This window comes from Delphinapterus leucas, chromosome 11, assembly GCF_059928025.1.
Source record: "Delphinapterus leucas isolate spDelLeu-1000000601 "Yukka" chromosome 11, BTC_Dleu_Yukka2, whole genome shotgun sequence".
Classification (NCBI taxonomy): domain Eukaryota; kingdom Metazoa; phylum Chordata; class Mammalia; order Artiodactyla; family Monodontidae; genus Delphinapterus; species Delphinapterus leucas.
Window position 1 is genome coordinate 92,582,394 of NC_143139.1, and position 12,894 is coordinate 92,595,287.

At 56.3% G+C, this 12,894-nt stretch overlaps 1 protein-coding gene across 8 annotated transcripts in view; it reads right to left on the reverse strand.

Annotated features, from left to right (window-relative positions):
* The window catches only part of PLA2G6 (phospholipase A2 group VI), a 50,289-nt gene that overhangs the window by 12,671 nt on the left and 24,724 nt on the right, over positions 1-12,894 (reverse strand). For 7 of the 8 annotated variants that reach the window (XM_089921309.1, XM_022596648.3, XM_089921310.1 and 4 more), the window contains 6 exons: positions 11,696-11,792; positions 10,366-10,548; positions 6,717-6,825; positions 5,500-5,658; positions 3,630-3,708; positions 1,062-1,225 (listed from right to left, as the gene is read on the reverse strand). In XM_089921309.1, coding sequence (XP_089777435.1) covers positions 1,062-1,225; positions 3,630-3,708; positions 5,500-5,658; positions 6,717-6,825; positions 10,366-10,548; positions 11,696-11,792 — 791 coding nt within the window. The remainder of the gene's footprint in view (positions 1-1,061; positions 1,226-3,629; positions 3,709-5,499; positions 5,659-6,716; positions 6,826-10,365; positions 10,549-11,695; positions 11,793-12,894) is intronic. The other variant, XM_089921308.1, reaches the window with a different exon arrangement.

Here is a 12,894-nt window from a genome sequence, read left to right on the forward strand (position 1 = left end):
AATCCTCCTCCTCTCAGGGCCCCACGGGACGCTGCTCTAGGTCACCTCCTGGGCTGGCTGTGCCCCATGTCCCTCCCACGCACACCCTGGGCTGCCGGGCCATGGCCTCCTCACACTGGGAACACCCGGATGCCTATGCCTCCCCCATGGGACCCGGGGCTCCTTGAGGTGGGGCGTGCACCTGACTCAGCCCTGCACGCCTAGCACCCAGCACAGGCCTGGCCCGAAGGCCTTGATGTCCTGGAGGGGGAGGGTCCTCTCCTGGTGCCTTCAGATCTGCAGGACGAGTTGGAGGGCATGGAACCCAACCCAGGCAGAGATCCCCAGTCAGGGATGCTGAGACAATTCCCGCCGGGCGGTAGCTCGTTCAGAGGGGACCCCCCACATGCAGCATCACGCAGCCCAGACAGCTCCATAAAGGAGACACTGCTCGAGCCGAGACAAGGCCTACCCGGAAGTCTGTCCAGTAAGCAAAATGCCCCGTCACCTCTGGGAAATTGTAGTGACAGCAAACTGCGTGGGTTGTGTGTGTCGCTGGGGAGTGCTGGGATGGGCGTCCTTGGGACTCCTAGCCCCAGCAAGCCCTCCAGTGGGCCGTGTGACTTTGGGTCACCTCTCCCCCCAGGGCCTCCATTACCCTGTGTGGGTAAAATGAAGTGTGCAGACTAGGGCCCTGGCATTTGTGACCCCACCGAGTCACATTCCTCATTCCTGAGGCCACCAACTCCACCCACCCTCAGAATGCTTCTCGTTTCCAGCAGTTCTGAGGCCCTTCTGTGTCTGCCTGGCAGGGGCATGGCAGCTGGTATAAAAATGCTCCCAACGCTGAGGGAAACCAGCTCTGTCCTCTGTGGCTGGGTGGGCATCACCCTAGCCCACCCCCCAGCCCTTCCTCCTTCCAGCCTCGGACCCCAACACCCCAGCCACCCCCCGAAGGGCCTATGGGCCCTCCCCTCCCCCATGACATTCTCCGCAAAGCTCGGAGAACAAACTCAGCCCCATTTGAGGGCAGGTCTCAGCCCCAACCCGTCCTGCCTCAGCACCCCAGGGGCTGCCCTCACTGTGCAGGATGGCCAGGGCCAGGATGCCCCCCGTGCTGGTCCCCGCCACCCAGTCAAAGAGGTCCTTGGTGGCGATGCCCGAGGCCTTCTCAATGGCAATGAGGAGCTGGATGATGATGAGGCCTTTCACGCCCCCTCCGTCCAGGCAGAGCAGGTGGTCGCGGCTGTGGTGGGGACAGCAGTGGGAGAAAAGAGGGTCCCATTACAGCCGGCACTTTGCATGCCGTGTCCCTGAGCACCTGCCCCGTGGTAGCCGCTTGAGCGCGTGGAGACCAAGCCCTGCAGAGCTCGTGTGCTACCGGGGCTTTGGGGAGGCCGTAGCGAAGTCAGTACAGGAATAAATACAGTACTTCAGGAGGCGAAAGGTGCAATAGAGAGACAGACACAGGAAGGTGAGGGCAGCAGGGGGCAGGGAAGACTTCCCTGGCCATGTGCCACCTCGGCAGACGCCTGGGTCTGTCTCCCACACTTTGAACAGGGGCTCCCCAAGGCCACTTGGTTTTGGTCAGATCCAGATCCCCAGTCCCAGACCTGACCCGAAGCAGGTGCCTGATAAAAGTCTGTTTGAATTAAACAAGGCTGGGGGAAGGGCTGCTCTCCTGCGGCCACAAGGAATGGGCGTCCAAGAAGGTCGGGCCCCTCCAGCCAGGTGGGAGCAGCACGGAGGAAGGACCGTCTGTGCGTCAGGAGCCATAAGGAGCTTCCACCAGCATGAACTCACTTAAATGCTCCAAACCCCTTCCAGGTGGATACTCCCTGTCACCCTGTGCATATCTGTGAGGACACGAAGCTCGGAGTCACACAGGTGGATCTGGACCGGGGTCTGTGGACTCCCGCATCACACACTCTCCAACACATCCTGACCCGTCTCCCTACGGCCTGCCTCGCCCAGCCCCTGCCCCGGGGAAGAAGGCCTCTATTGTCTGTGCTCAGACCTGGAACCTTCCTTCCGGTCTCCTCCTCTTCTTTCTATCCCAGCTTAAATGTCACCACTGAGAGAAGCCTGCCCGATGCCATCAGGACGCTCCCGCTCAGCCCGCCCCTGCCCCACCCACTTCTGTGGTGCAGAGCCCTTCTCGCTTCCATCCGCAATTGCTTTTGGTCACTTGTTTGCTGCCTTTCTTCCCCCCATGAGGGCAAGGCCCGGCTCTGCGGGCGGGAGGCGTCCCACGGACACACAGCTGGTAGATGAAGGAGCCTGCGCCGCCCGCCTGCGGGGTCCCTCGTCTTTTCCTGGACAAGCTGCCCAGCCCTGCAGCAAGCCCAGAGCGTGTCAGAGGAGACGGTGCTGTCGCCGGAGGCCTGCAGGGCCCCTGGCCAGGGAGGCTGGAGCAAAGAGGCAAGAGACCTTTCTGAAGATGTGGGGCTGGCAATGGAGGGAGCAGGGCTGAGCTGTGTGGCTCAGAGACCTGCGTGGGGAGGTCCTCACACACCTGCGTGGGGAGGTCCTCACAGGGGTATCCTGACTCTTGTCTCAGCCCCACCTCTAGGGAGGGCGCTCAGGCTTGTGCAGACTCCCCAGTCCTGCTGGAGAATCTGCTGCCTCCTTCCTCTTACCGGCGGGGACCTGTCAGTCCTCCCTCTGGTACCCTGCTTGGCCCCTGTGCAGGTGTGTGTGTGGGAGGGGGGGCGCAGTGGGAGGGAAGGGGGAGACGGCCAACAGGGCAGGTGCACCCTCAGGGCACATGGCACAGGGTGGCCGAGGAAACGAGTGGGCTACAGCAAGGGGAAGCCGAGCCTTCTGACGAGGAGAGGCCCAGCCACCGATGTGGCTGCCTGGTCCTGGGAGCTGCTTCTGGGAGAAGAGCTTTCCCTGCAGGGGAGGGCACCAGGGGTGCAGCCAGGAGAGAGCCTGCAGGAGCAGAAAGGGCATGGACTCGGAAGCCCTGGGCTGAGTCTGCTCGACCTTAAACAAGTCACTTAACCTCAGGTTCTGCATTTGCAAAACAAGGTTACTAATGCCTCCCTAGGAAGGCTGTGAGGAGCACAGGGTAGTAAAAGACAGAACAAATAAACCACCTCCAGCATTACAGGGAAGGGTGGAGAGAGCACAGCTGACAGGAAACACGTTTGTCCTGGTAACTCGCTGAGCTGGTGGGCACTGATTCTGACAACCACTGTCACCAGGGACTGTCCTCAGGGACAGGGCTTGCTTGGGTTTCTTCCCTTTGTGCCCATCACCCCAGCCTGCCTCCTAGAATGGGCCTGGGTATACGGCAGATACTTGGGGAACCAACCCACCCACTAGCTCTTGGAGGGAGGCAGGGTCAGCATCAAGGCAGCTGAGGGCTCTCTCCAGAGGAGAGCTGGGCCATCTCCCCCGACAATCCATGACAGGGTCGGAGAGAGAAGGGACAGGGCCGCAGCCAGCTCCACTGTGTGGCCCGGAGTCGGCACAGTGATTGACGGAGAAGCAGGCCCAGCCTCCCTAAAGACTCAGTCTCTTTGCTGTGAACTACAGAGAGTGCGAGCTACCCTGCAGAGCCAGATACAGACTAGAAAAAGTCCCACACCTGCTGCATGGCACCCAGCAGAGGCCCTGCCCATGAGCCTGCCCCCGACACTTACGTCCGCTTCTCGTCCCTCATGGAGCTCAGGATGAACGCCGGCTTCCGGGCCCGGGAGATGTGCATGAGGTCCTGCAGTTCTGTGAGGCACAGGGCAGGGGGCGCTGGGGCCAGGCACGTGCAGCTTCCCGCCCCCTCCATGGGTCCTGAGGGCAAATCTGGAGCTGTGCCCTTACCCCACTGTCCCTAGCAGGAGCATCCGCTTCCCACCCCCTGGAAGGGCTCTTCATCCCAGGATACAGCAGGGCCAGAGGCCACAGGCCCCTCAGGGAGCGATGGGCTGGAACGCAGAGGGGAGCCCGCTGCTCTGGGAATGGCACCCCACCCTGCCCGGCCAGCTCCCGATTTTCCTGTCTTCCTCGCAAAGCCCCGAAGCACAAGCACCCTCACGTGCCCTGTGTGTGCAGTTCACAAAGCATTTCTTCCTGCACAGGAGCCGGTGCTGCTGACAGCCACCGTCACAGAATCATTGCCCCCAATTTACAGATGAGACTCAAAGAGGTTATACAGCTCGCCCAAGGTCATTTAGCCAAAAGGGCAGAGTTAGGACATTCCTTGGGGTTTAACTCCATGAAGGAATGGAGATATCCTGACCATCTTCCAGATGCCTCTTGCCCTGATCCCAGGTCTGGAAACTTCCCCAGCGGCCTCAGATCGGATGCACCCACGCATAGCATCCATGTTTTCCCCTGTGCCCAAGGCCCATCCCACACCCACCAAATGGATTAGCTGCCCTCCTGACAAGCAGCCCGGCCCCAGGTCGCCTGGCCCAGCAGTGTCACGTCATCCCGATTCTGACGGGCCCTTCCCACAGCTGTGCATGGAGTCTAGATGCAGCAAAGCAGGACGGCAGGCTGGCAGGCAGTGTGTCTCCCCCTCACCAGGGCAAGTGGCCAGAGTGGACAAGGTAAGTGGGAGACTGACCAGGAGAGGCGTGGACAGAGCACCAGGGAGAGGGACGTGCAGCTGAGACAAAGGAGCAGCGGGGACTAGAGCTGCAGCTAACTTGGGGCACAGCGGGCTCTGCGGCCCCTCTAGGCCCAGGGCATTACCCATCTGACGCCGCGCCCCAGGCCCACCATCCAGCCTGGCTTAGGTGGCTGATTGCCTGTAAAATTGAGAGATAACGATGGGGGGCAGGTCCTGGGTGGGGAGGGGCAGGGGGAGGAGAGAGGCGGAGCCAGAAGGACTAACTGTGGCTGCCAGCTCTGCCCGTCCTGAGCTCCAGGGTTGGCCGGGGTATCCTGGCTGAAGACGCTGGTGTCTGATTCGCCAAGAGTTAAAAAAAAAAGCACCAGCTTGCCAAGGATCGGTCTCTGACTGCCCTGTTCAGGGAAGCCCGCTCCCAAACAATCCAGGGCCCTGGATGGGCCAGCCCACAGAAGCCCAGAGAAGGTCTCCGCCTCCTCAGGGGCTGTCTCCACGGACACCAAGGATGCATGGGGCAGATCCTGGTTGCCTGGCCAGTAGGTCACCAATGGGGCCAGAAGAGGAGCACACAGAGATCTGACAGAGATTCAGCAGCGTGGCCGAAATGCTCCTGGTCATAGCCAGGGGGACGAGGGCTCTGAGCCACCACCAGCACTCCTCACTGCCCACCCGAGCTCCCAGGGCACAGAGAGGCCAAGAAAGTACCCACCTCATGGGTGTCCAGGGCACCCTCTGGGGGAAATGGACCGCGGGCCATTAGCCAGGGACCCCAGCAGCCTCTGGGCACTATGGGTTGCTGGCTGCACCCGAGGCTGACAAATGCTGCCCACCCTCCTTTGCTTCCTTCAACAACTTCTCCCATGGGGCCCCGTTTCTTTCCCACAGGGACTGCTCTGACCCAAGGGCCTGGGAGCCAGGTAGAGAGGAGGGGAGCTGCCTACCTAGGTTGTTGAAGCTGATCGGTGGGGGCTGAGATCTTTCCAGGGAGAAGGAGTGCGTTGCTACTGAGCACTGCTCCGCTGAGACCCCCTGGACGAGTGGGGAGCGGTAGTCGGCCCCCACGGTTCTCAGCAGAGTTAGGAGCGCCTTCCTGGTGACGACTTGTCATGTTTGGGGAGGGGGAGATTGCACAGGATCAGAAACTGTCGATGTGCAAGTGAGAGGTCCCTCCCTTCCACACATGGTCCCCTCTCCCAGGCCATCTGGGTATGTGGGGGGTCGGGGGTGCCCCAGAGCCCTGATCCCACCCTGACAGGCGTGCTGACTCTAGTCTGTTATATCCAAAGCAGCTGCCTGGGGCTGGGGCGGGTCCTGGGAGTCAGACTTGGAACATGGAAGGAGGAGGTCGGTGTTGCCTGGCCCGAGTATTTGAGGAACCCCCGCTTTCCCTTCTACACCAGTCAAGAAAGCAGGACTCCCACCTCCACGTTCAGCAATTCTTGAGGCTTTCAGAGCTCAGCAGGAACGAACCAGCCAGTGGGCATTTACTCCCATCTAACGGATGGGATAACTGAAAACGCACATGCATGCACATGCACACACGCTTGCTTGCAAACGCTATCAGGTACACACCCACAGCAACCTCCACAGTTCCCTGGAACCTTCCAGAGGGCGCCAGCCTTCTGGTGAGGAGGATCTGCTCTTTCCAGCCCTGAAGCCAAGGCTCACTGAGCCAGCGTGCAGCACATGCACGGTGCCTGTGTGCACGAGGAGTGCACACGTGCCATGTAGCACATGCCTGTGTGCACCGGGGGTAACATGTGTCATGCAGCACATGCACCGGCCAGTGGCTGCTCTTGCAAGTGGCTCCGTCAGTGAGTTCCCCGAGAGGGGGGACGAGGGCTGCTGCTGCTGCCTACCCCGCCCCCCACCCCCCAGAGTCCTGGCACCCTGAGGCAGGATGGTGGCCGCACAGAAGAGGACACTGCCTTGGCAAGCCTCCTGGGGCCCCCATCTAGTGGTCAGGGGCCCTGTTCTTGGGAAAAGGAAACTTCCCTTCTGGGCCTCCCACTGCTCCTAGCCGCTCTGTGCAGGGAGCAACTGGGGGCGGGTATGGACAGGACGTGGGCAGCTGATGGCTGGGACTTCCCTGCTCCCCAGTCCCTGCGCCCCACACCCACCCCTGCCCAACTCTGGTCCCAGAGTATAGAGCACATACGTTTGCTATTCTTGGAGGCCATGAACGCAGGAGTTTCTCCAAAGTCATTCGGAATGTCCACCTCTGCCCCAAACACAATGAGGGCCTTGATCATCTCCATGTTGTCTTTCTGTTGGTGATGGAGTGAGGGGGAAATATGCAACAGCTCAGGGGAATGAAGACAGAAAGGACCCCAGCCTCTTCCCCTCCAATCCATCAACTTGGCGGACCTCTCACCAGCATGGGGAGAGACACTGGAACCCTTCTGACCCCGACCCACAGTCAATCCCATACTGCACAGTCTACAGTTGGAAGGCCACTGCCCTGACAAACAGGCTTACAAGTATCGCCAGGTGAGAATTTAAAAACCCGGCCCCCAGCCCCGCCAGCTCCTTCTCTAAAGAAGCAAAACATCTATGACCCCCGACCCAGGAGCCGTGGGGCCACTGAAGGGTCAGCTGCTGGTCGCTCGCAGGACCAGCAGGAGAGGGTAAGTGAGGAAAGGCCCCCATCGAGTCCAGGGCCCCGGTTCTGAGGGGGAAACCGAGCACACATCCTCCCTGACGGCAGCCCCCTCCCCAGAGAATGCACAGTGAACGTCTGGAGGCTGGGCAGCGGGGGCCGGGCTGGGCGTGTTTTCCCAGCACAAACCAACAGACTGGCTGCCAGGAGACCTGAGTGCTGGGCTTATCACCTCCCTCTCTCGGGGCCTGATTTCCTTGCCTAGAGAATGAAGAGGCGTGTCTAGAAAGCCGTTTTCCAAACTGCTGTTCATGTACCATTAGGATGTATATGGCCACAGGTAAACGTGTGTTTTAACCATTAGTTATATATTTCTTCTTTGGTTACCTTTTATTTGTGGCACTGGTCTACCACCTATGGTGGTAATATAACAGTTCCTTCAAAATAAATTTAAGCTTAAAACAAGCCAAATTAAAGCAATGATTAAGTACAAAATTGTAAAAGTGGCTCGTGAATCCGCCAAAAACTGCACACAATGGCCTATGTCAGCAGTTCTCAAAGTAAGCACTGTGGACCCCTATGAATACGGAGACCCCTTGGAGGGTTCAAGAGGTTAGAAGCATATTCATGAAAACATCAAGGTGTTGTTTGCATTTGCACTGCGTTAACTTTTGCACCGATGGTGTAAAAACAACTGTGGATAAAACTGCTGGTGCCTTAGCATGAAGCAAGGCAGTGGCACCAAACTAACAGTCATCATGCTTTTCTCCTCTGCCACGCACTCATCGTAAAAAGTAAATTCATTCATTAAACAGCCAGCTTCACTTAAGAAGGCCGTTGATGAAGCCGTAAGAAATGTTAATCTCATTAAGTTTCGACACTGGTGTATTCGTTGTCATAAAATACACAGTATGCACAAGGCATTTCTGTGGCCTAACCACGTATGATGGTTGTCTCGGGAAAAGCACTGCGTGACTGTTTCAGCTGCAAGCAGAACGAGCTGCTTTTTTGCAAGAGAAACTGTTTTTAGTCGAGAAACAACTGGCAGACAAACTACAGTTGTTCAGCGTTGGGTATCTAGGAGGTATTTTCTCAAAAATGAATGCGGTGAGCCTATCACTTCAAGAAAAACAGCTGGCAGTATTTTGTGCCAGTGATAGAACTCAAGCTCTCAAACAATAACTGGAATTCTGTGGGCTTCCCTGGTGGCGCAGTGGTTGAGAGTCCGCCTGCCGATGCAGGGGACACGGGTTCGTGCCCCGGTCTGGGAAGATCCCACATGCCGCGGAGCGGCTGGGCCCGTGAGCCATGGCCGCTGAGCCTGCGCGTCCGGAGCCTGTGCTCCGCAACGGGAGAGGCCACAACAGTGAGAGGCCTGCGTACCAAAAAAAAAAAAGAACTGGAATTCTAGAACACTGCTCTATGTCATGATGGGCTTGACAGCTTCCCCGAATTTAAAGACTTTTCTGATGAAATTGTGGTGATATTTACAACTGTGGGGTTTTGAGACTGTATAACAAAATGGGTCAACATCTGGTAGCTAGGCATACTCAGCAAACCAATGTTTTCCAAGAATGACACGAAGTCGTGCAGGGGTAAAGATCCAGGCAAAGTGCAAAAGATGCCAATGGTTTTCAGAGTAACAGAGTGAAAAGTCCGAGGAGATGATTTCAGAGTGTCCACTGCAACCAACTTGTCAGAAACTACCCCTTGTCAGTTTGGTGCAATACGAAAGAATATCCAGGGGGAATTCCCTGGCGGTTCGGTGGTTAGGACTCCACGCTTTCACTGCCGGGGCCCGGGTTCAATCCCTGGTTGGGGAACTAAGATCTCGAGAGCCACGCAGCGTGGCCAAAAAAAAAAAAAAGAAAAGAAAAAGAAAGAAAGAATACCCACAATTATCTGCAAAGGTACAACTACATATCTTTTCCAACTATGTACATATCTATGTGAGGCCAGAGTTTCTTCATATTTTTAACATATGCAACAACATACTGAATAAATGTAGCAGAAGACAGGAAACTCCATGCCTTCTCTGAAGCCAGGCATTAAAAAGATTCACAAAAATGTAAAACGATGCCAACTCTTTTCAATTATTTTTTGTTTTGGAAAATAAAGTCGATCTTCCATAAAAATGTTACTTATGTTAGCATTGGCTTGGTAAATTATTGTTTTTTTTAAATGAATTAATAAGTACGTTGAAAATCCCTCACTTCTAATTTCTAATATGGTAAATATGGATAGATAACATTCAAATAAACAGTCTTTGAGATTCTCAATAATTTTGAAAAGCATAAAAGGATCAAACAGACCAAAAAGTTTAAGAACTGTTCAACTACATAATTCAAAGGGCCCATTCGGTGCTAAAAATGTCCACAGTTTTATTTATAGTTTCAGTCTCTTGGGCAACATCCCCTCTACAATTATGACCTTTGGTATAAAACAGGATGTCTTTTACTTTGTCCTAAATCTCCTTCTTTTAGAGTTCCAGGGGAATCTCCTATTCTATCACTCCGAGACATGTTGAACAGAATTATGGGTACATATGGTTTGCTACAGTTATACATACACACACACACACACACACACACACACACACGTCTGTAACAAATAACACTCCCTCCCCTGCATTTAGTATGTTCATGATGTAGTTGTCTAACCAGACTGTAGGGGCTTTAAGGGCAGGAACTGTGCTCTCTAATGAACCAGCAAAGGTGACCAGCAGCTACCATGGGCCACCAGGATGTGTAAGCAGGCCCGGCCTTCCAGGAGCTTGGCGTCTACCAGGGAGATAAGGGCAACATGCAGATGCATAGTTTTCCCTGATGGTGCAGGGAAGGAGAACGAACGTCTCGGGGATGCTTACTCCATGCCAGGTCTTACATGTGCTACTTAGACATCCCTCATGGAGTTACCGGGTGTCTATTACTGAATCCACTCAACCACTCTGTCAGGTGGGTACCAACACTTCCATTCTCCAGATGGAAGTCAAGGCTGGCAGAGGTGATGTGAGTTGCCCAAGGCCACGGTCAGTAGCCAGAGCTGTATTTTCCCCTCTCACAGCATCCAGATGTCACATGGGGGCACGGGAATGAGAGGTCCTGGAGCGCAGAGGAAGGGGCTCTTATTCTGGGTTCAGAGCGGGGCATGCCCCAGCCCTGCTGGTCACCTGCACCCCTGCCGAGTAGGCAGTAAGCCCGGGGCTCACCGACATGGCCAAGTGCAGCGGCGTGTTGCCGTGCTCGCCGCGGGCTTTGGCGTTGGCCCCGTGGGTCAGCAGCACCATGACGCAGTCGAAGCGGTTGCGCATGACGGCCACGTGCAGGGCTGTGTTCCCCACGGAGCTGGTGCTGTTCACGTCGCAGCCCCGTTTCAGCAGCAGACGGGCCATCTGCGGAGACAGGGTTCCGGCCCGAGTCAGCAGGGTGCTGAGAGCAGCTGCGGACTGTGGCACCTGGTGGCACCTGGGCAGGGCCACTTCCTTCAGGTCTCGGGCCTCTGGAAAGCTCCAGCAATGGGAGGAGCCAAGGTGGTAGGCCCCAGTTCTGGGGGTGGCCCTAGATCTTGCCTCCCACACCGGCCACATCCCAGGAACTAGGGGACAAAAAGCTGAAGCTGTGGTGACTTTTTCAAAGGGCTTCAGGGTCCTTTCCTGGAGCTCACAGGACCCCATCCCTCCCTGCAAAGGTTCCTCTGGGCCCTGCCCCAGAAATGCCCCACTCCCTGCCACCCTGCCCGGGACCCTGCAAAGGTATGACCCCATCTGGGCCTTGGCAACACACACACTTGCTCACCCAACAGCCCCGGAGAGCCTGGACTTTGGACCCTGACAGACCTGAGCCCAAAGCTCAGCCCCACTTCATCCCCATCGTCTGAGCTTGGAAGGGTCACTGTGCCCCTGTGCACCTCAGTTTTCTCTGCTGCGAAAATGGGAATGCAAGTTCCCACGCCACAGATGTGCTGACAAGGAACAAGAAAACATACAGGAGGGCCTGACTTGGTGTCTAGCTCCTGGTGTGAAGGTATCCACAGTGGTTGTCAGTCTCTTCCCTCCTGGCCTGTCACATTTAGGAGTATCCCATCATCTTTGAGGGCATCCAGTGCACTGATAGCTGTGCTTCCTGGAGATAAGTGATCAGAGACCTCCATCCTCCCAGGGGCTCACAGCTTAGCTCAGGGAGAGGCCTCAGAGGAGATGCCGGCCAGGCTCTCTATAGACAAAACTAGAGCCACCATCATCACCATCGGCAGTCACCTTCTATTTGCGTTGAGGTGCTTGACAATTTATGAAGAATTTTCTCACGCACTGCTTTGCTGACTTCACGATACCTCCACAGGCAGGCCACAGATCCCCAATTCACACATGAGGAAACCGCAGAGGGGACACTCACCTGCAATGCCAGGACATCATCCCTCCTTGGGCTTATCTCCTGGGCCCACCCGCAGAGACCTCTCAGGAACCTCCTTCCTATAGGTAGCTAAGGAACAAAGGGCTCTGGGACCCTCCCCCTGCCCGGCTCACCCTCAGACCTGCCTACCTCTGCGGTCTTGGCCCAGTGGAGGGGGCTGGCTCCGTAGCGAGGGTCTTTGCTGTGGATCTGGGTGCTGTCCATGCTGACAATCATCTCAGCACACCTGGGGAGAGAGAAGCCACGTGGGAGTGAGGAAGGCCGGCGGGGGCAGCCTGACACTGGAAGAGGCCACGAATCAAGGCTTCATCTACTGGTGAGGGAGAGCTCCTGCAAATACAGTTGCAACAAAACCAACCAGCATGCATACGGTGATACGGCAACGGTATCCTGAGCCCCTCAAGTCACATCTCAAGCCCCCTCCTCCAGGAAGCCTTCCTTGCTGACTTCGGTCAGCAATGATCACGCTCACTGGTGCTGGCTGCAGCGTCAGACAGGCTTGAGGTTAAGCCCCAGCTTCCCACTGGTGACCTCTGGAAAGTGGCTGGGCCTGTCTGTAACATGGGTGCCTGTGACTAGCACACGGCCACCCTCTATCCTCCCCTGCTTCCCAAACGACTGGTGTTGCAAGTAGTGACTGCGTCCTGTAGGAGGCAGTAGGCAGGGTGGTTACAAGTGCAGTTGCTTTCCACTCCTAGATCGACAACCAAAAGAACTGAAAGCAGGGGCTCAAGAAGATACTTGTATGCCAGTGTTTACTGCAGCATTACCCACAACAGCCAAAAGACGGAAACAGCCTAAGTCTCCATGGACATATGAATGGATAAGCAGAATGTGGTATATAAAATGGAGTAATTCTGCCTTAAAAGGGAAGGACCTTTTGATACAGGCTACTGACACAAACGAACCTTGAAGACATTATGCTAAGTCAAAGTGGGGTCCTGGGCCCAACCCAGCTCTCTGTAAGCTCGGCTGAGCCAATACCAACAGCAGAGGGGCCCCCAGATTGGGGCTGGGATGGAACCAGTCCCAGTAACCCTAACACTTGTGATTCTCAGAGTACGAATGCGCGGGCTGCCACGTGGTGACAGAGAGATGTGCCCCCTTGGAGCCCTGAGAGGAGCGTGGCTGTGTGCAGGGCACACCCAAGGTATGAGACGACTCGTGTTGTCTCATCTGCAACGATCCACACGGGAGGCCTGGGATGTTTGCAGGTGTCTGAGGAGGGAGCAACCTGGGCCACATCGGGATCTTGGAAGTAACCTGGACCAAGAAGGTGACTGAAGCCAGTAGGGTGGCTGGACCCAAGCTGGAGCAGGGCCACCGTG